At 40.3% G+C, this 26,783-nt stretch overlaps 1 protein-coding gene and 1 long non-coding RNA gene across 9 annotated transcripts in view; one reads left to right on the plus strand and one right to left on the minus strand.

Moving 5' to 3' along the window:
- Positions 1–26,783, plus strand: part of RBFOX1 (RNA binding fox-1 homolog 1) — a 2,204,869-nt gene that overhangs the window by 1,237,294 nt on the left and 940,792 nt on the right. For all 8 annotated transcript variants that reach the window (XM_082429022.1, XM_082429011.1, XM_082429012.1 and 5 more), the window contains one exon: positions 26,537–26,584. In XM_082429022.1, the coding sequence (XP_082285148.1) occupies positions 26,537–26,584 (48 nt within the window). The remainder of the gene's footprint in view (positions 1–26,536; positions 26,585–26,783) is intronic.
- Positions 1–26,783, minus strand: part of LOC309644861 — a 408,244-nt gene that overhangs the window by 357,476 nt on the left and 23,985 nt on the right. The gene's annotated exons all lie outside the window — the stretch shown is intronic.

Below are 26,783 nucleotides of genomic sequence, written 5' to 3' on the forward strand. Positions count from 1 at the left end.
AAGATATCTCTCTAACTCCTGGTAGAAGGCAGGTACTTTTCATGTGGGAGATTTATTTCCTGCTTTCAGGGGGACAAAGGAAGGTCAGAGTGTCCTTCTTGCACTGGCTGTTTCTTAAGTAACTTAAATTCAAAATAATCAATATCCCAGAGTGGTGTATTTTGGGGTGACATATTCTGCTCTCCTTCAGTCCCGCCTTTGAAACTTCCAAGAAGTTTCACAATTCAGCGGCTGAGTTGGTGGATTGCTCCATCTCATTGAACCAGTCTCTTATTCTTGACAATAGGTCAGTTTAGTTAAACTCATTTCAGGAGGCAGAGATGCAAGTGGGCTCCTAAATTCAGCCTATGTTGCTCAAGTAATCAATTATTTATTTAAAATAAATTTATTTATTTGTTTATTTACTTTTTGGCTGTGTTGGGTCTTCATTGCTGCGTGCGAGCTTTCTCTAGTTACGGCAAGCGGGGGGGCTACTCTTTGTTGCGGTGCACGGGCTTCTCATTGTGGTGGCTTCTCTTTGTTGCGGAGCACGAGCTCTAGGCACACAGGCTTCAGTAGTTGTGGCACGTGGTCTCAGTAGTTGTGGCTCATGGGCTCTAGAGCACAGGCTCAGTAGTTGTGGCTCATGGGCTTAGTTGCTCCATGGCATGTGGGATCTTCCTGGACCAGGGCTTGAACCCGTGTCCCCTGCATTGGCAGGTGGATTCTTAACCACTGTGCCACCAGGGAAGTCCCAAATCAAGTATTTAATAAGAGGCATTTCTATGGAAACAAAAGAAAGCCAATGGTTAATAATTGGAGCACACTTAATTGTAGTTTTTGAGTTCTGAGGACAGCCAGTGGAGAAGATTTCTAGATGTCAGGCTCGAAGCAACCTCAGAAGAGTGAGGGCAGGCAGTGGTAACCTGACCGATTTTCCCAGTTTGCAATTTGAATGTCTCTGGTGATATTTCTGAGTGACCCACAGTAACAAGCTCAAAGATTGCCTATACATGAGCTGTTGTGGTAATTTCTCTGAAGTTTATATCAAGTTGTCCAACTTTAGATTGCAGGGCTTGGGAAAAGGGGCAGTTTTAGTTCTCAGTGATTTCAAGTCAGAAAGGCGGGAGAAAATTGGAAACATTAGTTTAGAGCGCTATAGCCAGATGTTGGAGGAAAAGGGAATAATTCAAGATCCAGTTAGTTTTCAGATAGAAAACAAAACCTCAAAGATAATTAACAGCACTAGAATCTAATATCCATAAAGGTATAATACTGAATCATAATCCCCCCCCCACAATTACCCCCATTTCTATCAAAGGTAACCATCGCAAGACTAGTTTGTTTGCCAATTTAGTCTAGTTTTAATGAGCCTGGCTTGGTTGTTTACATAAAAGTGCAACAAGAATAGCAGTTGATCGTATAAATTTTTTTAAATCTGCTTTGCTGGAACTTTTCATAAGGAATCTCAGATTGAACTCTTAAAAACGTCTTGAGGCTAGAAAGCCAAGCCAAGAACTTGCCAACAGATTCGCCATCAGACACTGCCTGCAATACCTATAAATTTGGGTTAATTTTTCTAGAGGTCCCCCAAATTTCCTGAGGTTCTTGAGCCTGCCAGGAAGTGACCTTTCTTACTCATCTGGTAAGGCTTTCTGGAACCCTGTAAGCAAGGTACCAGGGTGTTTTTCCAAAGGCGCTTTAAAATCAACCTTAGTTCCCTAAGGCCGTCTGGTCACATCTGAGTCTAATATGACATCCCAGTTAAAACCTTGGTAATATAATTAGTGTTTTCAGTTGTGTCCTGTGATGAGGAGAACAGCTTCTTTAAAAAGAAAAAAAAAGATTTAATTTTAATTTTTTTACTTTGAAATTTTTAAATTGTTTGTACAATTTTAAAGGTTACTTTCCATTTACAGTTATTATAAAATATTGGCTCTATTCCCCATGTTGTGCAATATGTCCTTGAGCCTATCTTACAACCAATAGTTTGTACCTCCCACTCCCCCACCCCTATATTGCCCCTCCCCCCTCTCCCCACTGGTAACCACTGGTGTGTTCTGTGAGTCTATATCTGTGAGTCTGCTTCTTTTTTGTTATATTCACAGGTTTGTTGTATTTTTGAGATTCCACATATAAATGATATCATACAGTATTTGTCTTTCTCTGTCTGACTTATTTCAATTAGCAAAATGCCTGAGGAGAACAGATTCTTATTGAGTTTGTGCAAGTAACTCTATTGCCATGAAAATAACAATACTCACTAAGAGTTTCCAAGTTCTAGAGGGATCAGGTAGGTTGAAAAAGATAAATGTTTTATTTTTATTCTCAAAAATATATTTTATTAAATTGTTGATAGCTTATGAGAAATGAAAAAATAAATTTTCTTTAAATCTGGAAAAAGTAAGACATAAAAGAACAATGTTTCAAATTAAAAGTCATGAAAATCATAATCATCCTCATCAGTTAATTTAGTCCCATGTAATTAATTCTTGTTGATCTTCTTCATCTTTTATTAGCAGTTATATGAAGTCATCAGTTTTGGGTTTTTATTTCCATAGAGTTCTGTAATTTCTTACCCAGTTCAGTGGTATGATCTGAAAGTTACTGGAAACCTGCACTTGATAGAATGCTTTCCTTGAATCTCCTTGAAGATGAAGCACTTTTGTAAAAGCATCAGAGTAAAACAATAACTGTCTATAAATGACAAGAGACTTAGAAATGTCATGGTTAAAGATCTGATTCGAGTTTATCACAAGAAAATTTGGTTATTTCTGTGACACACAACATTTCAATATAATAACTATAAATACATGTGATAATATTATACCAGGATGTCTGATTTCTAGGAATTTCATATAATTTCTTTACTTATGTACCCATACAAATACAACATTAAAAAGCTTAGTATTACTTTTTGACAATGCTTCCCATGTAATTTAACGTATCAAATATGCCTAATTAGTCTAACATCTCCCTTTTTATAAGGAGAGAGAACAAATTTTTTAAGTTGTTCCAGGAAAATCCTAAAATTACTTCCAGATCAAAAGATTAGAATTTGATTTTGGGAAGTTTGTCAAAAATATCAACAAGTTTTTAAAATACTTGATTAGATAGGGTCACAGATAATTATGAAACAAACTTAATTATCTTATCCAGTTAACCAAAGTGACAAAAAAATTTCAAAGGAAAATATGGAAAGTTACATAGTTCTGAGCAAAATTCAATTCTTATTATTGAAAAGACTAGGTTTACTTAAGTTATAAATGGCTTGATCATAAAGATAACATGAAGCACAGGAAATTATTTTGGTAAGACAAAATCTTTGCTTTCTAGGCAGATTACTTAAAAGATAAAACAAAACAAAACAAACAAAGAAACAAAAACTTTCATAATCTCTTATCAAGAGCAGATGTGAACTATCCTGGAGAATGTTCTGTGTGCACTTGAGAAGAAAGTGTAATCTGCTGTTTTTGCAGGGACTGTCCTATAAATATCAATTAAATCTATCTGGTCTGTTGTGTCATTTAAAGCTTGTGTTTCCTTATTAATTTTCTGTTTGGATGATCTGTCCATTGGTGTAAGTGAGGTGTTAAAGTCCCCCACTATTATTGTGTTACTGTCGATTTCCTCTTTTATAGCTGTTAGCAGTTGCCTTATGTATTGAGGTGCTCCTATGTTGGGTGCATATATATTTATAATTGTTATATCTTCTTCTTGGATTGATCCCTTGATCATTATGTAGTGTCCTTCCTTGTCTCTTGTAACATTCTTTATTTTAAAGTCTATTTTATCTGATATGAGTACTGCTACTCCAGCTTTCTTTTGATTTCCATTTGCATGGACTATCTTTTTCCATCCTCTCACTTTCAGTGTGATGTGTCCCTAGGTCTGAAGTGGGTCTCTTGTAGGCAGCATATATGTGGGTCTTGTTTTTGTATCCATTCTGTGTCTTTTGGTTGGAGCATTTAATCCATTCACGTTCAAGGTAATTATCGATATGTATGTTCCTATGACCATTTTCTTAATTGTTTTGGGTTTGTTTTTGTACGTCCTTTTCTTCTCTTGTGTTTCCCACTTAGAGAAGTTCCTTTAGCATTTGTTGTAGAGCTGGTTTGGTGGTGCTGAATTTTCTTAGCTTTTGCTTGTCTGTTAAGCTTTTGATTTCTGCATTGAATCTGAATGAGATCCTTGCCAGGTAGAGTAATCTTGGTTGTAGGTTCTTCCCTTTCATCACTTTAAGTATATCATGCCACTCCCTTCTGGCTTACAGAGTTTCTGTTGAGAAATCAGCTGTTAACCTTATGGGAGTTCCCTTGTATGTTATTTGTCATTTTTCCCTTGCTGCTTTCAATAATTTTTCTTTGTCTTTAATTTTTGCCAGTTTGATTACTATGCGTCTCGGCGTGTTTCTCCTTGGGTTTATCCTGTATGGGACTCTCTGCGCTTCCTGGACTTGGGTGGCTCTTTCCTTTCCCATGTTAGGGAAGTTTTTGACTATAATCTCTTCAAATATTTTCTTGGGTCCTTTCTCTCTCTCTTCTCCTTCTGGGACCCCTATAATGCGAATGTTGTTGCGTTTAATGTTGTCCCAGAGGTCTCTTAGGCTGTCTTCATTTCTTTTCATTCTTTCTTCTTTCTTCTGTTCCGCAGCAGTGAATTCCACCATTCTGTCTTCCAGCTCACTTATCCGTTCTTCTGCCTCAGTTATTCTGCTATTGATTCCTTCTAGTGTAGTTTTCATTTCAGTTATTGTATTGTTCATCTCTGTTTGTTCTTTAATTCTTCTAGGTCTTTGTTAATCATTTCTTGCATCTTCTCGATCTTTGCCTCCATTCTTATTCCGAGGTCCTGGATCATGTTCACTATCATTATTCTGAGTTCTTTTTCTGGAAGGTTGCCTATCTCCACTTCATTTTGTTGTTTTTCTGGGGTTTTATCTTGTTCCTTCATCTGGTACATAGCCCTCTGCCTTTTCATCTTGTCTGTCTTTCTGTGAATGTGATTTTTGTTCCACAGGCTTCAGGATTGTAGTTCTTCTTGCTTCTGCTTGAGATCTTACAGTTTTTGTTCTAAGATTTTAGTCATGAGATGGGTATGATAATAGAAAACTCACTAGCTTGTAAATGAACAGTTGGAACAAGTTAAGTTTAATAATATTTGTGGAGAAGACACTTAAGATTTGTATTTGTCCTTCACAAGTAATTTTATGGAAGCTGTGCTCTAGATTTGGGCAAGGGAGTCTTTATAGCAACCTGTATTTAACAAAAAAACCTCTTTTCTCTTTTTTTCTCCTTCAGTCTCAGGTGAGAGAGGGCATAGTTTTAGATACCTCCTGGAGTATTTACATTTCAAAGACATGGAAGTATTTACATCCTCAAGGGACAGAGGAAAAAAAAATGCAAATTCTAAACGTTGTGGAGTATACTTATCTATATCACAAGGCTAGAGTAATTACTATTTAAATTCTCCCTTCTTAAGTGCAGGACAATTGTGTTTTCAGTGTCCTGATTTTTTACAATATCTGCAAATGTCTGAAGGCAAAGAAGAAAGGGTTTGAGTGGACTTTGAGTTGTTTTCAGAGTTATGCTTTCATTGCAAATCAAAAATCTTTCATTTTAACTCTTTTTCTCTTGCATTCCTGCAAGCTATCTTCAAAGAATTGGGTAGCTGCTTTCATTATAATACTTAGAGTTTGACTAGCCCACTCAACCACACTATTTTGAATTTTGCCTTTTTATATCAGGGAGAAAATTTCCTACTAAGGCAGAAATGAAAGGATTTCTATGTTCCAGAGCTTCAGGGTTTAGTGCAGTGTGCCTTTGAAAGGTCTGTATAACACGTTCAACAAAGGCCTTCAGATGTTCTTCTCTCTGAGTGCACAATTTAACCTTAGACCAATTCACCTTAGAGGGGAGAGCCCCTGCTAATGTTTCTATCAGTACCTGGGAACCAGCCTCCATCTGAGCCATTTCCTGGTCGTTTGCTAGAGGGCCTGGGAGAATTTCTGGCCATCTGTTTCTTCTGTGAGGGGGGCTGTGAATGGCTACTAAGCTTTCTACTTCCTCTCTCAATTCAGCAGGATCCTCTAAAAGTGGAAGGAAAGGGGCTTCATAATTTAAAAGATCTGCTGATGTCCAGGGAACATGAATTCTTTGGGTGAGGGTCTAGGATCCATCCACAAAGAACATTGCAGAGGAGGAACTGGAGCTGGCACAGTCTGATGGTAGAGCCCAGTAATGTGACCCCCGACTGTCCATCCGGGATGCTTCTGCTAAATTCACTTCCTGGCTTTCAGCATTTACATGAATCACCTGTATATCCTGGAGCTAGAGATCAGGCTGGTGTGTCCTTCGCAAAATCTTGTAGGGAAAGGGAAGTTAAAACAGGCAGCTGGGTGTTTAAGGAATTTGGGGTGTGGGGGAGTTGGAGGAGTTTTGGGAGTTAAAGAAGTTTTTTTGAGGAGGTGGGGCTGTATTTTAAGAAGGGAAATTTATGTTGAATATGGACTTTATTTTTTGTTCTGAGTCTAATGTCTGTTCCTTCTTTTTATTAAGGGAGCCCCCAAGGCTAGCTGTTACATTCCTTTGTCCACCTTTTAATTTGGTCTTTCCAATAAAACAATTGTTTAGGATGAGAGCTCACTAAAAACTTTTTTCTCTTTTCTTTTTATTTATTTATATTTATTCTTTTTATTTATTTATATTGTTTTATTTGTAATATTTATATAATATAATATTTATATATTTTTTATATACTTATATTTTATTTATTTTTTTTGTGCCGCCCAGCTTGTGGGATCTTAGTTCCTCGACCAGGAATTGAACCCGGGCCCTCAGCAGTGAAAGCACAGATTCCTAACCACTGGACTGCCAGGGAATTCCCTTTTTTTTTCTTTTAAATATAGCCCATTCAAAGGATGCATCATCTGGCCATTGATGAGTAGGATCTTATGTTAATATCAATGGCAAGTGAAAGCAATAAGCCTTTTTATGGCTTAACAAAGGACCTGAGAGGTATCCCAAAAGAGGGTGCACTGGATGAAGTCCTTACAAGATCCAGAAAGTTCATCTCCAGAGTTAGCCTGAGAAAGCAAAGACCTTCCTTGTCATGGGGGTAAGAATTGTGTAGTGAAAACGGTGTCTCTGGTCTCTCATGATACATCTCCAGTTACAGACCTGCTGATCTATGACACTGGGCTGCTGGAATGCGGTGATTCCAGCACGAACAAAGGTTGAGATGACAAAGACCCCAATGGACCGGGACCCCTTAGGACAGACTCCCCTGAGAGCTGGCTCGGCTGGACAAAGAGAGCGCTGCTTGTGACACTGTGACTTGGAATCCCAGTCTGTTTGACTGGCCTCCCTGTGCACACTGGTTCAGGCACCTTCTGGGTGGCAGAGACCAGAGAGAATATTCTCATTGGCCACAAAGCCAAGCTCTCAGGACATAGAAGAAGCTGAAAGGAACACCTTATCTGATTTTAGATGGGGGACCCACAGCAAAGTTTGTCCACACAAATGCCGGTCCAGTGAGAATCGTGAATACAGCAGTCTGTGAGGCCGGCTTGAACCACGGGCTTATAGGACGTATGCCTGTGTTCTCCTCTATGGTTTTTCTCTGTATGACAAATGACACAAAAGACAGAGACAAAGGAGAACCCTGACCATCTCTGGGAGGAAAGGGATCAATACAAAACAAGAGTATTCGTAACAAATCTTGACCAAAGTCACTAGAACCAAGGAATCAATTCACTCAAATATTTTCTCTTGCAAATTTAAATTTAGAAAAAGAAAAGGACTTGTACCACTCTTATTTCCACTGGACCCTGCAGGCAGAGATCCAGAAGATGGACCTGGTCAGAATTCTTGCTTTCTGCCCATGCTTCTCAGGGGGCCCAGGGCTCTCAGCTGTAGCAGCCTTGGACGGAGCCGGGTCCTGCCGTGAGGAGCCCTACGGTCGTGCCAGTACTGTAGGAGAGGAAAACCTTTCCTTTCTTCCCTTCTAGGATCTTTGACTATCCTAATAATTAATTGACCTAAAAACAGATTCACAGGAGAAAAACAGATTTAATTTCATACCTATGGGAGCTCATAAATGTATGAGCCTCAAAGACATGACCAAAGCAGACAACCTGTATACGTTTTAGGCAAAGAAACAATACATTTGTGAAGAATTGACAAGACAAAGAAGTTTGGGCTTGGGATAGTAAGTTAGTGAGGAAGTAACAAGGTTTGTTGATACAACTTTCTCGGCCCTTAATTCTGTGTCTCTGGTGATAAGGATGCCTTCTACCCTCCTGGTACAGGGAGGGCACCTTTCACATGGGAGACTTATTTCCTGTTTTCAGGGTGACAAAGGAGGGTCAGTGTACTTTCTTTCACTGGCTGCTTCTTAAGTAGCTTTAATTCAAGATAATCAGTATGCTAAGTGGCACCCTTTGGGGTGGCATATTCTGCTCTCCTTCATTATGTAATGTACAAAGTAATAGATAAATATAATGAAAATTTAAAATTGCAACTGTAATAACAAACATTTTTGACTCCTAACTATGTGACAGCTCTTTAAAAAAAAAAAAAAATATATATATATACACACACATATATACATATATATTTATTTATTTTGGCTGCACCCGGTCTCAGCCGAGGCACTCGGGATCTTCACTGTGGCATGTGGGATCTTTTAGTTGCAGCATGCGGACTCTTAGTTGTGGCATACATGCAGGATCTAGTTCCCGGAGCAAGGATCGAACCCAGCCCCCTGCAATGGGAGTGCAGAGTCTTACCCACTGGACCACCAACGAAGTCCCGATGTGACAGCTCTTTACATACTTTATCTCACTTAATACTAACACCAGCCTCATGGTATCAGGACTGATATTAATCCCATCTTTTGAAATACAGGAACTAAAGCACAGATAAGCTGCCTTGTAAACCCATGTAGCTGTTAAGTGGCAGAGTCAGGATTTGAAACAAGGTAAATTCATTCTTGAGTCTTCTCTCTTATGTATAGATACTTTGATCCACACATGGAAGTGAAATTAAAATGCATCCCCTCATTGCATTTTCCTTCAAATATCATTGTGACTTATTTCATTATCTTAGTATTGCCAAATGTTCACTATGTCACATTCCCTCAAGAGGTTGGTATACTAATGAAGAACCAAGCTATATTCTTTATTTCTTTTTCTTTCTTAATTTTGAATCCTTTACATTGACCATGTGGGAGAAGCAGCTCCATTTAGGGTATATCAGATATAGGAGATACTAGGAAAACCTGGGTGGCCCCATAGAAAGAAATAAAAACTCCCTGTGGGAGATACAAGTTCCAGCTCTGGCTCCTCTTTCAGTTGACCTTTAACCAGTTAAGTTCTCGGGGCATCTTATCAAACCAGTACATTTCCTGCTCTAGCCCACTCTAGGGGCTGTTTTAAGGTAAAGACCAAAAACAAGCATTAATAACAACACAACAGCAACAAAAACCCAAAGGAGGCTATAGACAGGAAAATAATCACAATGGCAGACACACTATTCAAATAGAAGACCAAGTGTCTTTTTAGAAGGGACCTGATTGGCTACGAAGCTGCTGGCTGACACGACAGGTGTAAACTCACCTGTCTGCATCCCGATTTCCTGATCTTCCGTGCAGTTGCTTCACTGGAGTGCACTAAACTTCAATTTTATAATTGCATCCTCAACTCCCTTAATGAAGGTGCCTATCCACATATAAATAATTACCCAGTAATTTTGTATTTGCAAACTCTATCCTAGCTGTTTATGCTTCACTGTGGTTCAAATAGGAAGTTCGGGGGCCCACTCTTTTCTAAGTCGGGGGAAGTTCCAGAGCCCAGAGGATGGATGGCATCTTAACACAGTTCCCTACCCAAGGAGTCCGGTTTCACCTTCATTCCCTCTTAACATTGACCTCTGTCGTTTTCTCGTGCTATTTATAAATCCAGGGAGGGGGTGCCTGCCTTTTTGTTTTGGTGTTGGTGATGCAGACATCTATCCTCATCAAAGTTCTGCCCTGGGACTTCCAAGTACAATGGCAGTCCGTGAATGGCACCGGGATCTCTTTGAGCCTAAGCTAGCAGCTCCTGCACTTGCTTCCTCCTCAATAATCTATTTTGTTCTTTGGACAGTATCCACTTTAGTTCATGGAAGGCACACCCCACAGGCCCGTTATCTTTCTTCATCTTCCCTTTAGTGCCTGTTTTGGCTGAGTCCCTTCATTATTCACACCAGCCCATCCACAGAAGAGCTGGGGATCATCCAGGGGGCTAAAAACCAAAAGTCAAAAAAGAAAACTCCCTGAAAACCTTACAAGATGTGGAAGCTTTTGTCGGGGTGTCTCTCTGACTATACAGCTGTACAGAGGATGTACTTAGATGCTGGGTCTTGTTATAAATGCAAAGAGAAGCAGCATAGCAGGTGACAAATCCTGAGCTTCCTGGGATGGTATTTTTCTCCTCGATACTGTTTTGTTTTTGTTTTTAATTTTTGAATTTTATTTTACTTTTTTATACAGCAGGTTCTTATTAGTCATCAATTCTATACACATCAGTGTACACATGTCAATCCCAATTGTCCAATTCATCACGCCACCACCCCTTCCCCCACAGCTTTCCCCCCTTTGGTGTCCAAATGTTTGTTCTCTACATCTGTGTCTCAACTTCTGCCCTGCAAACCGGTTCATCTGTACCATTTTTCTAGGTTCCACATACATGCGTTAATATACGATATTTGTTTTTCTCTTTCTGACTTACTTCACTCTGTATGACAGTCTCTAGATCCATCCACGTCTCAACAAATGACTCAATATCGTTCCTTTCTATGGCTGAGTAATATTCCATTGTATATATGTACCACAACTTCTTTATCCATTCGTCTGTCGATGGGCATTTAGGTTGCTTCCATGACCTGGCTGTTGTAAATAGTGCTGCAATGAACATTGGGGTGCATGTGTCTTTTTGAATTACGGTTTTCTCTGGGTATATGCCCAGTAGTGGGATTGCTGGATCATATGGGAATTCTATTTTTAGTTTTTTAAGGAACCTCCATACTGTTCTCCATAGTGGCTGTATCAATTTACATTCCCACCAACAGTGCAAGAGGGTTCCCTTTTCTCCACACCCTCTCCAGCATTTATTGTTTGTAGATTTTTGATGATGCCCATTCTAACTGGTGTGAGGTGATACCTCATTGTAGTTTTGATTTGCATTTCTCTAATAGTGATGTTGAGCAGTTTTTCATGTGCTTCTTGGCCATTTGTATGTCGTCTTTGGAGAAATGTCTATTTAGGTCTGTCCATTTTTGGATTGGATTGTTTGTTTTATAAATATTGAGCTGCATGAGCTGTTTATATATTTTGGAGATTAATCTTTTGTCCATTGATTCATTTGCAAATATTTTCTCCCGTTCTGAGGGTTGTATTTTCATCTTCTTTATGTTTTCCATTGCTGTGCAAAAGCTTTTAAGTTTCATTAGGTCCCATTTGTTTATTTTTGTTTTTATTTCCATTACTCTAGGAGGTGGATCAAAAAAGATCTTGCTGTGATTTATGTCCAAGAGTGTTCTTCCTATGCTTTCCTCAAAGAATTTTATAGTGTCCGGTCTTACACTTAAGTCTCGAATCCATTTGGAGTTTATTTTTGTGTATGGTGTTAGGGAGTGTTCTAATTTCATTCTTTTACATGTAGCTGTCCAGTTTTCCCAGCACCACTTATTGAAGAGACTGTCTTTTCTCCATTGTATATCCTTGTCTCCTTTGTCATAGATTAGTTGACCATAGGTGCGTGGGTTTATCTCTGGGCTTTCTATCTTGTTGCATTGATCTATGTTTCTGTTTTTGTGCCAGTACCATATTGTCCTGATTACTGTAGCTTTGTAGTATAGTCTGAAGTCAGGGAGTCTGACTCCTCCCGCTCCGTTTTTTTCCCTCAAGACTGCTTTGGCTATTCAGGGTCTTTTGTGTCTCCATACAAATTTTAAGATGTTTTGTTCTAGTTCCGTAAAAAATGCCATTGGTACTTTGATAGGGATTGCAGTGAATCTGTAGATTGCTTTGGGTAGTATAGTGATTTTCACAATATTGATTCTTCCAATCCAAGAACATGGTATATCTCTCCATCTGTTGGTATCATCTTTAGCTTCTTTCATCAGTTTAGTATAGTTTTCTGCATACAGGTCTTTTGTCTCCCTAGATAGGTTTATTCCTAGGCATTTTATTCTTTTTGTTGCAATGGTAAATGGGAGTGTTTCCTTAATTTGTCTTTCAGATTTTTCATCATTAGTGTATAGGAATGCAAGAGATTTCTGTGCATTAATTTTGTATCCTGCAACTTTACCAAATTCATTGATTAGCTTTAGTAGTTTTCTGGTGGCATTTTTAGGATTCTCTATGTATAGTATCATGTCATCTGCAAACAGTGACAGTTTTACTTCTTCTTTTCCAATTTGTATTCTTTTTATTTCTTTTTTTTCTCTGATTGCCTTGGCTAGGACTTGCAAAACTATGTTGAATAATAGTGGTGAGAGTGGACATCCTTGTCTTGTTCCTGATCTTAGAGGAAATGCTTTCAGTTTTTCACCATTGAGAATGATGTTTGCTGTGGGTTTGTCTTCTATGGCCTTTATTATGTTGAGGTAGGTTCCCTCTGTGCCCACTTTCTGGAGAGTTTTTATCATAAATGGGTGTTTATTTTGTCAAAAGCTTTTTCTGCATCTATTGAGATGATCATATGGTTTTTATACTTCAATTTGTTAATATGGTGTATCACATTGATTGATTTGCATATATTGAAGAATCCTTGCATCCCTGGGATAAATCCCATTTGATCATGGTGTATGATCCTTTTGATGTGCTGTTGGATTCTGTTTGCTGGTATTTTGTTGAGGATTTTTGCATCTATATTCATCAACGATATTGGTCTGTAATTTTCTTTTTTTGTAGTATCTTTGTCTGGTTTTGGTATCAGGGTGATGGTGGCCTCATAGAATGAGTTTGGGAGTGTTCCTTCCTCTGCAATTTTTTGGAAGAGTTTGAGAAGGATGGGTGTTAGCTCTTCTCTAAATGTTTGATAGAATTCACCTGTGAAGCCATCTGGTCTTGGACTTTTGTTTGTTGGAAGATTTTTAATCACAGTTTCAATTTCATTACTTGTGATTGGTCTGTTCATATTTTCTATTTCTTCCTGGTTCAGTCTTGGAAGGTTATACCTTTCTAGGAATTTGTCCATTTCTTCCAGGTTGTCCATTTTATTGGCATAGAGTTGCTTGTAGTAGTCTCTTAGGATGCTTTGTATTTCGGCAGTGTCTGTTGTAACTTCTCCTTTTTCATTTCTAATTTTATTGATTTGAGTCCTCTCCCTCTTTTTCTTGATGAGTCTGGCTAATGGCTTATCAATTTTGTTTATCTTCTCAAAGAACCAACTTTTAGTTTTATTGATCTTTGCTATTGTTTTCTTTGTTTCTATTTCATTTATTTCTGCTCTGATCTTTATGATGTTTTTCCTTCTGCTAACTTTGGGTTTTGTTTGTTCTTCTTTCTCTAGTTCCTTTAGGTGTAAGGTTAGATTGTTTATTTGAGATTTTTCTTGTTTCTTGAGGTAGGCTTGTATACCTGTAAACTTCCCTCTTAGAACTGCTTTTGCTGCATCCCATAGGTTTTGGATCATCGTGTTTTAATTGTCATTTGTCTCTAGGTATTTTTTGATTTCCTCTTTGATTTCCTCAGTGATCTCTTGGTTATTTAGTAACGTAGTGTTTAGCCTCCATGTGTTTGTGTTTTTTTACGGTTTTTCCCTTGTAATTCATTTCTAATCTCATAGTGTTGTGGTCAGAAAAGATGCTTGATATGATTTCAATTTTCTTAAATTTACTGAGGCTTGATTGGTGACCCAAGATGTGATCTATTCTGGAGAACGTTCTGTGCACACTTGAGAAGAAAGTGTAATCTGCTGTTTTTGGATGGAATGTCCTATAAATATCAATTAAATCTACCTGGTCTATTGTGTCATTTAAAGCTTGTGTTTCCTTATTTATTTTCATTTTGGATGATCTGTCCATTGGTGTAAGTGAGGTGTTAAAGTCCCCCACTATTATTGTGTTACTGTCGATTTCCTCTTTTATAGCTGTTAGCAGTTGCCTTATGTATTGAGGTGCTCGTATGTTGGGTGCATATATATTTATAATTGTTATATCTTCTTTCTGGATTGATCCCTTGATCATTATGTAGAGTCCTTCCTTGTCTCTTGTAACATTCTTTATTTTAAAGTCTATTTTTTCTGATATGAGAATTGCTACTCCAGCTTTCTTTTGATTTCCATTTGCATGGACTATCTTTTTCCATCCTCTCACTTTCAGTCTGTATGTGTCCCTAGGTCTGAAGTGGGTCTCTTGTAGACAGCATATATGTGGGTCTTGTTTTTGTATCCATTCAGCAAGCCTGTGTCTTTTGGTTGGAGCATTTAATCCATTCACGTTTAAGGTAATTATCAATATGTATGTTCCTATGACCATTTTCTTAATTGTTTTGGGTTTGTTTTTGTAGGTCCTTTTCTTGTCTTGCATTTCCCACTTAGAGAAGTTGCTTTAGCGTTTGTTGTAGAGCTGGTTTGGTGGTGCTGAATTCTCTTAGCTTTTGGTTGTCTGTAAAGCTTTTGATTTCTCCATCGAATCTGAATGAGATCCTTGCCGGGTAGAGTAATCTTGGTTGTAGGTTCTCCCCTTTCATCACTTTAAGTATATCATGCCACTCCCTTCTGGCTTATAGAGTTTCTGCTGAGAAATCAGCTGTTAACCTTATGGGAGTTCCCTTGTATGTTATTTGTCGTTTTTCTCTTGCTGCTTTCAATAATTTTTCTTTGTCTTTAATTTTTGCCAGTTTGATTACTATGCGTCTCGGCATGTTTCTCCTTGGGTTTATCCTGTATGGGACTCTCTGCGCTTCCTGGACTTGGGTGGCTCTTTCCTTTCCCATGTTAGGGAAGTTTTTGACTATAATCTCTTCAAATATTTTCTCGGGTCTTTTCTCTCTCTCTTCTCCTTCTGGGACCCTATAATGTGAATGTTGTTGCGTTTAATGTTGTCCCAGAGGTCTCTTAGGCTGTCTTCATTTCTTTTCATTCTTTCTTCTTTCTTCTGTTCCGCAGCAGTGAATTCCACCATTCTGTCTTCCAGCTCACTTATCCGTTCTTCTGCCTCAGTTATTCTGCTATTGATTCCTTCTAGTGTAGTTTTCGTTTCAGTTATTGTATTGTTCATCTCTGTTTGTTTGTTCTTTAATTCTTCTAGGTCCTTGTTAAACATTTCTTGCATCTTCTCGATCTTTACCTCAATTTTTTTCCCGAGGTCCTGGATCATCTTCACTATCATTATTCTGAATTCTTTTTCTGGATGGTTGCCTATCTGCACTTCATTTAGTTGTTTTTCTGGGGTTTTATCTTGTTCCTTCATCTGGTACATAGCCCTCTGCCTTTTCATCTTGTCTGTCTTTCTGTGAATGTGGTTTTTGTTCCACAGGCTTCAGGATTGTAGTTCTTCTTGCTTCTGCTGTCTGCCCTCTGGCGGATGAGGCTATCTAAGAGGCTTGTGTAAGTTTCCTGATGGGAGGGACTGGTGGTGGGTAGAGCTGACTGTTGCTCTGGTGGGCAGAGCTTAGTAAAAGTTTAATCCGCTTGACTGTTGATGGGTGGGGCTGGGTTCCCTCCCTGTTGGTTCTTTGGCCTGAGGCAACCCAGCACTGGAGCCTACCTGGGCTCTTTGGTGGGGCCAATGACAGACTGTGGGAGGTCTGACGCCAAGGAGTACTTCCCAGAACTTCTGCTGCCAGTGTCCTTGTCCCCAGGGTGAGCCACAGCCACCCCCCCACTTCTGCAGGAGACCCTCCAACACTAGCAGGTAGGTCTGGTTCGGTCTCCCCTGGGGTCACTGCTCCTTCCCCTGGGTCCCGATGCACACACTACTTTGTGTGTGCCCTTCAAAAGTGGAGTCTCTGTTTCCCCCACTACTGTCAAAGTCCTGCAATCAATTCCCACTAGTCTTCAAAGTCTGATTCTCTAGGAATTCCTCCTCCTGTTGCCGGACCTTCAGGTTGGGAAGCCTGACGTGGGGCTCAGAACCTTCACTCCATTGGGTGGACTTCTGTAGTATAAGTGTTCTCCAGTCTGAGTCACCCACCCAGCAGTTATGGGATTTGATTTTACTCTGATTGTGCCCCTCCTACCGTCTCATTGTGGCTTCTCCTTTGTCTTTGGATGTGGGGTATCTTTTTTGGTGAGTTCCAGTGTCTTCCTGTTGATGATTGTCCAGCAGCTAGTTGTGATTCTGGTGTTCTCACAAGAGGGAGTGAGAGCACATCCTTCTACTCCGCCATCTTGGTTCCTCTCGATACTGTTTTTAAGCATTCTTGTTGAGAGTTTGCAGCTGACAGCTCCTCCAGAAGTATTATTCTTAAAAGCTGCACTGAAATTATTCACCTCATGTAAAAACAAGTGCGATTTCCATCTAATATGGGTAATTACTTTTACAGTTAATTAAAAGCGCTCTCATTAAACTCCTGCTGTGATGCCAATGCAAAGCTCTTATTTGCAAACAGACCCTTAGTTTGAGCTCACCTCTGTGACATATTGCTCCTACCTGAGAGGGGGCTGCCTTCCTCAGTATCAAATTTAATTGTGCTGAGCCAGCAGCCCTGGCTGCTGCCAGCTTGCTCGCATCCCCTGATAACCAGGCTGCAAAGAACGTGACGTGAAGAGAACAAAGTAATTCATGGGGCTGAGGGTGTAATTCTCAAAGAAAGAAGTAAAAAATTCTAAGATGAATGCCCTGTTATCTTTATTTGCATAAAAGCTGGGTTGGAAAATAGTTTTGTGGTCTTTCCTGCTACTCCCCGCCTCCAAGGAAAATATCCTCCCCCTTAAAATTCCTCCAAACATTTATAAAGTTAGCACCATTGCTTTCTGACCTAGCCAACTAGACTACTCTCTTGGTTGAATGGATTTATGTTGAGATTTTAGTTAGTTTACATACATTTTTTGCCATTTGTATCATTTCAGGAGAAATAGCTCTTAAATTCTCAGCCTTCCTTACGTTTAGATTGAAACCTTAGTGTTTTCAGAATATCCTGTATCTGGAAACAGGGAACTCTGTCCTACTGAACCTTAGACACATACTAATAAAATGCCTCTTCAAATGATCACATTCCTGGTAAGTAATTAAGACTTATTAATTAAAACATACAGTCATTTGAGACAAATTTTGAGGGATCAGAAAGATTGTGATATTTCAAGTTTACAGACCCGATGAATTGGATGTTCTGAGATATTGCCTCGAGCTTTCGATATTTTTCATAGTTATTTGCTACCATCTGCTGGCCATATATGGTATTGCAGGGGCTGAGCAAATTTGTGAATGAAGACGTTATCAAGTGGGTGAAATATGTCAGTGCAGACCTTGTATACTATTCTTCATGTACTCAAGTGACCTTATTTGAATCTTAGTCCTTGGAGTTGAGTGGACACAGACTGAAGAATTCAGCTGAAAGGCACACATGATGTCACATTTGCACCAACTCTGGTTGCAAGACTACACAGTTACTGAACTTTTTAAAAAGTTGGGCAGAATCATTACCCTTAAATAAGGCAATTAAATTTAGAACATTGATTTAAATACTCAGATTCCAGGACAATATAGGGTATTGGGGAAAGCCTAAAATACATAGCAGGTAGACCAGATGGATTTCAATCCCTCTTATAACATTAACTATCAAAGCCAATTACCTACCCTCTCTCTCTCTTAAATACTGTTTGTTTGTTTTTTTCATCTGCAAAATGGAAACATTGGGCCAGTGGTCCTTATGGCTTGTAGTTATTTTCAGAGTCTGAGTCTTTGTGAAGGTCAAAAAAATTAAAGACTCAGGATGCAATAAATCACAGATAATGTTCTAAATTCTAGAATCTAAACTCATATTGGTTGCCTTCTTTTAAATTAGAAGTAATTGTAATGCTCAGAACAATAAGAAATATAAGTGTCCAAACTATCAGAAAAATTGCTATTGAAAAGGAAACCAGAGGTCCCTTAAAAAAGTAAAAATAGAACTACCATACAACCCAGCAATTCTACTACTGGGCTTATACCCTGAGAAAACCATAATTCAAAAAGAGTCATGTACCCCAATGTTCATTGTAGCTCTATTTACAATAGCCAGGACATGGAAGCAACCTAAGTGTCCATCGACAGATGAATGGATAAAGAAGATGTGGCACATATATACAATGGAATATTACTCAGCCATAAAAAGAAACGAAATTGAGTTATTTGTAGTGAGGTGGATGGACCTAGAGTCTGTCATACAGAGTGAAGTAAGTCAGAAAGAGAAAAACAAATACCATATGCTAACACATATATATGGAATCTTAAAAAAAAAAAAAAAAAAGGTCATGAAGAACCTAGGGGCAGGGCGGGAATAAAGAAGCAGACCTACTAAAGAATGGACTTGAGGACAGGAGGAGGGGGAAGGGTAAGCTGGGACAAAGTGAGAGAGTGGCATAGACATATATACACTACCAAATGTAAGACCCATAGCTAGTGGGAAGCAGCCGCATAGCACAGGGATATCAGCTAGGTGCTTTGTGACCACCTAGAGGGGTGGGATAGGGAGGGTGGCAGGGAGGGAGTTGTAAGAGGGAAGAGATATGGGGATATATGTATATGTATAGCTGATTCACTTTGTTATAAAGCAGAAACTAACACACACACACAAAATAATAAAATTTAAAAAATAATAAAAAATTAAAAAGTGAAGTATTAAAAAAAAAAAGAGAAACCATTTATAATTGAAAGGGAGCAGAATATGCCACCCCAAAATATGCTTCTTTGACAGAAGGGTTGTTGGGGGATGGTTATTTTTGAGAGGCTAGGGATACTGGAGAATCTCTGAAAACAGAGTAGAAGTTGCCCTTTTGTGAGGGAAATTTACATTGAGAAGGAAGATCTCCATTTGTAAAGGTGTCTCCCTCTCTGTAGAGAAGGAGGGCTCCAAGTCTCTAGAAACTCTTATCCATGGAGAAGGCAAGGACTTAAATCTGCATCCCAACCATACCCTTGTTTACTGTGCTTTTCCTGGTCACCACCCATGATGGGCCTCCCCCGCCCAGCATCTTTTATCTTTAGCTGGAGACGCTACTTGACGTGGTGGATGGGCCATTTCTGGCAGTTACTTAGTTTTCCTGGGTATCTCCCGCGTGTACAGGGGGCAAACATGTTATTAAACTTCTATTTCTTTTCCTCTTCTTATCTGTCTCTGTTACAGGGGGGTTTCAGCCAAGAACCTAGGAAGGTAGAGCGGAAATTATTCTTCCTCCCCCCACCCCGCATAACATTGATTAAGAATTTAAAATGCGCTTTGAGTTCTTTTTTGGAGTGTGATGACGAAATGTACTGTTTCTTAATGTTATAAACTGTCTCGCCGGAGTGTTTATTTTCGGTTTGAAAAGGAAGCTCAAAACACTTGGATTTCTCCCCTCAGTAAGAGTAGTTGATCATAAGCCCTACTTGGACTTGTTAGGTGAAACTTTGGCTGCGTTTCCCCCAGCTCCCAAGAGATGACTTAAGCTGCAGGTATTCCCCTTGAAAACACTCTGGAACTTTGTGAGTATCTGAGTCCAAGAGAACAGTGGCCTGTCAAAAATATATTAGCCTTACTTAACTCTTACATCAAACATCAGGACCCTGATCTTTTCTTTCCTTTGCCCTTCCAGGATTGGTAACTAAAATCATTAATTTTAGGACAGTTCCAGGGACTGTCCTTTGAAAACACAAGGGACCATGGGCGTAACAGCAGGGCTGTTGTCAGCAGGGCCGTGCTCCCTCAGAAGGCTCTAGGGGAGGATCCCTGCTGCCTCTTCCAGCTTCTGGGGGCTCCAGGCTTGTGGCTGCGTCACTCCCGTCTCTGCCTCTGTCTTTACATGGGCTTCTCATCTCTCTGTCTTTTTTCTTTTAAGATTTTTTTTGATGTGGACCATTTCTTTTTTTAAGTCTTTATTGAATTTGTTACAATATTGCTTCTGTTTTATGTTTTGGTCTTTTGGCGGCGAGGCATGTGGGATCCTAGCTCCCTGACCAGGGATCAAACCGGTACCCCCTGCATTGGAAGGCGAAGTCTCAACCACTGGACCGCCAGGGTAGTCCCATCTCTGTCTCTTAAAAGGGCACTTGTCATTGGATTTAGGACCCATACAGATAATCCAGGATAATCTCATCTCAAGATCGTTAATTACCTCCTCAAAGATGCTATTTCCAAATAATGTCCCATTCACAGGTTCCAGTGGTTAGGACATGGGCATATCTTTTGGGGGAAACTATTCAACCCATTACAGGCTCCTAGCTTCTAAATCTTCGGAGGCCTCCGGAATCTCATTGGTGGACATTTCTCTCCACCTGTTCGTGGGGACCTTTACCTTCTGGGCTTCTTCAGAGCTATGAATGATGCAGATCCACGATCCAGGATGACGGTGCCCCCGCATTGTGGGCAGAAATAACCCTGACCTATAAAAATCATCAGAAAGAACCAACACACAAAGCGCAGAAGAAAAGAAATGTCTCTTGGGAGATGAAACAGCTTCTGAAAAGAACAGACACGCACGCGCTTTGATGTCTAAAAACCAGAGAGAGATGTCAGAAGCCTTGGGAGAGAAAACTTTAAAAATAGAACTGTTTTTAAAGTTCTCAGTACTCCACTCAGAACTGGGTCTCCCAGAGACTTTTGGGGGATGCCATCAACGATAGCTAACGTTTCTCGATGGCTTGGCGTAAGCTAAGACCCTTGTCGGTATGCCTCACAACAAACGAGGCAGCTGTTATTATTATCACCTTTATTTTACAGATGGAGAAGCTGAGGCACCGCTGGTGGAGCCCAGTGATATGAACCCAAGCAGCATGACTCCAGAGCGTGTGCGGGTTTCCATGTACTTTGGCAGTCAGTCACTGTTCAGGGTTTTCCAGCTACAGAAAGGAGCATGGCGGACTCCTCTAAGGAAATTGATTGCTTGGTGGTGAGTCCAGGACTCCAAATTCATACTTAACGCTTAAGTAGTTGAGCTGTTCTCCAAGCGAAGTCATCAAGCGAAGTACTTACTCGACTCCTCTGGTTTGGAAAAGGTCAGGTCGGAGCCCAGCTGCAGACACCCGCTCTCCGTGGAGTGATCCGAACAATAATTTGTTCCTGCCAAAGTGACATTTTTCCAATTTGAGTCCAACATTGTTCAGAAGCAAGTGCGTGTCCCCTGGGGTGCCTCCCGAGTCATTCTGCAGCAGATGACAAACCAACAGTATCACCTAAATAAAAAAATCCAGCGTGGGTTTAGGAAATTAATCCTGACAAGAATAAATTGAATAATCTTCGGGAAATGGCAAGAGCTTGGATCCTGCCAGATGGGTTTTTCCTGCCCCTTGTGTGGGTCCTCGGTGGCAGATTAAAAAACAAAAACCTGCCTTGGGTTTATTGATTCGTTCGTTAGTTGATTAACACCTGCCATTTCTGCGTGGGTAAGTCAAAATCGGATCTGGACTCATCCTTGCAAACTCAACATATTTTCACTCAAGGAAGGAAAGAAAATGCGTGCTTCCCCTGGTCAGAATAGCATCAAACAGACAGGAAACTGCTTTTTCCTACCTTGTTTCTAGATGGCATCTCCTAGCTTTAAAACAATCCACGCTTTCATCACTCCCATACCGAATTAATCTCTGCTTTCTCTTCATGTTCTTTAGAGGACGAATTCAAAGAGTTCTGAGTAAGTGGTAGGGACACTTCGCTGTCTCCATGTGCAAAGGTCAATCAGAGATCGCAGCCATTAATTAGGAGTTTGAGTGAGAAAATCATGACCCCGAGTCCTACGACTGTGCCTTGCGATCATCTGGGAACTGGTCTTAATCTGCTGGGGCTGCCATAGTGGAATACTGCAGACTGGGGCTTAAACAACTGAAATTTATTTTCTCCCAGTTCTGGAGGCTGGAAATCTAAGATCAGGGTGGTAGCACGGTCGAGTTCTGGTGAGCGCTCTCTTCCTGAGTAACAGACAGCACCTTCTCTCTGAGTCCACATGTGGCCTTTTCTTGGTGCATGGGTGTAGAGAGATCAGACAAACTCTCTGGTGTCCCTTCTTATAAGGGTACTAATCCTATCAGATCAGGGTCCCCTCCTTATGACCTCATTTAAATGAGGTCATAAATTAAATTACATAAATTAAATTACATTTTTAGAGGCCCATCTCCAAATAGAGCCACCTTGGGTTTAAGAGCTTCAACCTATGCATTTGGGGGACATGAACATTCTATCCGTAACACTTACTAAAATGTGGGTTCTGATTCAGGATCTCTGGGGTGGGGCCTGAGATGCTGCATTTAACAAGCTCCCGAGTGATACCCTGGTTGCTGGTGGGGGAGACCCCGCTTTGAAGGGCCAGTTTCTCATATTGCCTCGATGTTACAGATGAGGGAACCGAGGCTTTGAAAGGTGAAGTCACTTGCCTAAGGCTCTCCAGCTATTAGATGGGAGAGCCGCACCTTCCGAGAGGGAGTCTGATGCCAGGACTGAACTGTCCCCGCCCCAGAGATTCAGATTCACTAGGTCTGGGATGGGGCCCAAGAATACACAGGTGACGCTGCTGCTGCTGGTGTGGGGACCACACCTGGAGAACCACAGCTGTACTTCTTTTCTAGGTATTCTTGCGTTAGATGATTCTCCATTTCCACAGCAAGGAAAAGACTGAGACATGTGGCCTGAACTATCCAGACTGACCAACCCTCTTGACTTAAATAAAATAAAATGACCTGAAAGGGATAGAAAGTGCCTGGTGTCAGGTGTCCCGTCCAGGTATAGATTTAAGCTCTGTGTGACCCACAGTGAGTTATCAGCTCACACCTGTCAGAATGGCCATCATCAAAAAATCTACAAATAACAAATGTTGGTGAGGATGTGGAGAAGAAGGAACCTTCTACACTGTTGGTGGGAATGTAAGTTGGTGCAGCCACTATGGAGAACAGCATAGAGGGTCCTCACAAAACTGAAAATAGAACTATCATATGATCTAGTAATTCCACTCCTGGGTATATACCCAGAAAAAACCAGAAACACTAATTCAAAAAGATACATGCACCCCAATGTTCATAGCAGCACTATCTATAATAGCCAAGACATGGGAGCAACTGAAATGTCCATCAGCAGATGAATGGATAAAGAATATGTGGTACATATATACAATGGAATATTACTCAGCCATAAAAAAGAATGAGATAATGCCATTTGAAACAACATGGATGGACTTAGAGAAAATCATGCTTAGTGAAATAAGTCAGACAGAGAAAGACAAATACTGTATCATATCATGCATATGTGGAATCTAAAAAATAATACAAATAAATGTACATGCAAAACAGAAACAGACTCACAGATATAGAAAACAAACCAATGATAACTGAAGGGGAGAGGGAAGGTGGAGGGACAAATTAGGGATATGAGATTAAGAGACACAAACTACCATGTATAAAATACATAGGCAACAAGGATACATTGTACAGCCCAGGGAATTATAGCCATTATCTTGTAATAACTTTTAATGGAGTATAAGCTGTAAAAAATCCTGAATTACTATGCTGTATACCTGAAACTGATATAATATTGTAAATCAATTACACTTTTTTAAAAAGAAGATAAAACACTAGATAATCCTAACCTTGTTTGGTTTGGAGTAATTTAGGGACAGGTGTGAAAAATGCCCCACAGAGTTCCTGGCACCAAAGGGGCCTGCAGTTACTGCTCACGGGTTCAATCCCACTTTGCTGGTAGCAAAACAGTTTGTTACATAGAAAACAAAAACTTCGTCTTATGACATTGTCTCATTTTGTTCCACTCTTGATTCACGTGGACCTAGAATTTGCTGTGCTTGATAATCACTGTGGGGATGGCCTTACACTTATATCCACACTGTCCTCATGATGCATCAGCAGAGTAAACCCAACCCAATGGTGAGAGAATAAACATTTCTATAGACTTAACTTACGCAAAATGGAGACACTATTGTTTGCAGACCCCTATACCATCCTGCCACACCCATAATCCCCCCCTCCTTTGCTAGCATCCTCAGGCCAGACACCTTGGAATGGTCCTTGACCCCAATCTTTCCCTCACGTCCAACATCCAGTCTTTCAGAACATCTATTGCGCTGTCCGCACTCTGACCACGTCTCACCACCTCCTCTGCCAGCCACCATCATCTCTGACCTGAACTCCTGCAGGAGACCCCAGACTGGTCTCCCCACTTGCACTTTTGGCCCTCAACTGTCTATTCTGTTAAAAACAGAAGTCAGCTAATACCTGTTCTCTCTTCGCAATCCCCGAGTGAAAACAACAAAGTGCGGGTAAGGATGTGGAGAAACTGGATCCCTTGTGCATTGCCTGTGGGAGTGTAAAATGGTGCAGCCACTGTGGAAAACAGTATGGCGGTTCCTCAAAGACTTAAGCCTAGAATGCCATATGATTCAGCAATTCAGCTTCTGGGTGTATATACAAAAGAATTGAAAGCAGGGACTTGAACAGGTATGTGTCCACCCATGTTCATAGCAGCACTATTCACAGTAGCCAAAATGTGGAAACAACCAAATGACTACCCACAGATGAGTGGATGGACAAAATGTGGTCTCTCCATACAGTGAAATATTATCCAGCCTCAAAAAGAAGTCCTGACACATGCTACTACATGGATGAACCTTGGGTAGAGACATTATGCTAAACGAAATAAAACACAGAAGAGTGAATACTATATGGTTCTTCTTATATCAGTATTAAAGACTGAATTGTGCCTCACCCCCAAATTCATATGTTGAAGCCCTACCCTCCAATGTGACTGCATTTTGATATAGGGCCTTTAAAGAGGTAATTAAGGTTAAATAAGGTCATAAGGGTGAGGCCCTAATCCAATAGGACTGGTGCCCTTATAAGAAGAGAGCTCTCCCTGCACACACAGGGAACAGTGAGAAGGTGGCCATCTACAAACCTGCAAGAGAGATCTCACCAGAAACCAACCCTGAGAGCACCTTGATTTTGGACTTCTAGCCTCCAGAATTGTGAGAAAATAAATTTCCATTGTTTAAACTACCCTGTCTGTGATACCTTGTTATGGTAGCCCTGGTAGACTGATGTAATGAGGTACTGAGAGCCGTCAGATTCACAGAGACAGAAAGTAGAAAGGTGGTTACCAGGAGCCGGGAGCTGGGGGAATGGGAGTTATTGTCTAATGGTTATGGAGTTTTTGTTTGGGAAGATGGAAAAGTCCTCGAGATGGATGTTGTTGGTGATTGCACAACAGTGTGAATGTACTTAATGCCTCTGAACTGTACACTTTGAAATGGTTAGAATACTAAATGTTATGTTATGTGTATTTTTGCACAGTAAGAACAAAAGTGACTCAGTGGTTCCTCAGTGCTCTCGGAGTGAAAACCAATGTCCTCCTTTGGTCTCACTTCCCACTGTTTCCCTCCCTCTAGCCACAGAGGCCTCCTTCCTCTAGTCTGACCAAGTCTGACACATCTCCCCTCAGGACCTTTGCACTGAAAGGCTCTTTCGCCAGATGGCTTCACCGCTCATCCCCTAACTTCCTTCAAGCCTTTACTCAGTTGCCACTTCTCTTTAAATTTAAAGTCTTACTTCTCTACCCTCAGCATTTCCCTTCTCCTTCCCTTCTCCTGCTTTACTTTTCTTCATGGTAAGCTTCCTCTTCTAAAACACCAACCATTTATTGATGTTTCTTTTCTACTGTTTGCCTTTTCTAGCGGAATGTAGCATCACCAGCAGGACCTTCCTGTGTTTTGTATGTTGGGTCTTCCATGCCTAGAGCAAGACTTGGCAAGCAATAGGTGCTGAATGCCTGTCTTTTGAATGAATAAACAAATATCACAATTGCTTGTGTGTGTATCTGCTATGTTGTCTAACTGGGGAGTTCCTTGAGGGTTGAAACCATCTTTATTTTTTGTTTTTTTTTTTTTTCACCTTTACATTCCAAAGCAACAAGAAAAAACTGAATAAAAAGTAGGTACGTGATAAATATGGATGGATGGATGGATGGATGGAGGGAAGGATGAAAAATAGACAGTGATGGCTTTCAGTTGAAGGGAGATAGATTTGACTATCCCAGATCTGGAATGGGAGAGAGAAATTAAGTCCAGTTAAGGGCAGCCTCTGCTGATGTGAGCAAAGGTGTCTGGGGGCATATTATTTTATGAGCCATCAGCTTCTCTTTGTTGTGGCCTCTGATCCACAGCTTCTGCCTTCACCCCACATCTGCATGTAATAAAGCTTAGTTATGACATCCATATGTCTCTAGCGCAAACACCAGAGCATATACTTCTAAAAAGCGCTATAAAGAGCAATGGCTCGAGAAGCAGCCGTTAAGAGTGTGAGCGCTTTATTATTTTAAAGGGCGTTTCAGCGACACCACTGAACATTCTCTGGCCATAAGTCTGACTCCCGTCCTTTCTCTCTTTCTTTTCTCCTCCTCTCAGGATATCAAAGTAGACTGCAATACCTGTGTGGAAATAGAGGACAGAAAGGTAAGTCAATATTTTTCATGTTTTTAGTTTCAAGCAAAACGAGAACTCTGTGATTTTAAACCCAGCTGTTTAAGGCATGCCTTACTGGATGACGGCTTGCAAAGGTGATTCATGTGCTGGTGTCACTTGAAGACAATCATATTTTAAAATGTCTGTTTTTTTTTATCTTCGCAATCTGTGTTAGACCTGATAACTTCAA

This window comes from Balaenoptera physalus, assembly GCF_965194825.1.
Source record: "Balaenoptera physalus genome assembly, chromosome: 16".
Taxonomy (NCBI): domain Eukaryota; kingdom Metazoa; phylum Chordata; class Mammalia; order Artiodactyla; family Balaenopteridae; genus Balaenoptera; species Balaenoptera physalus.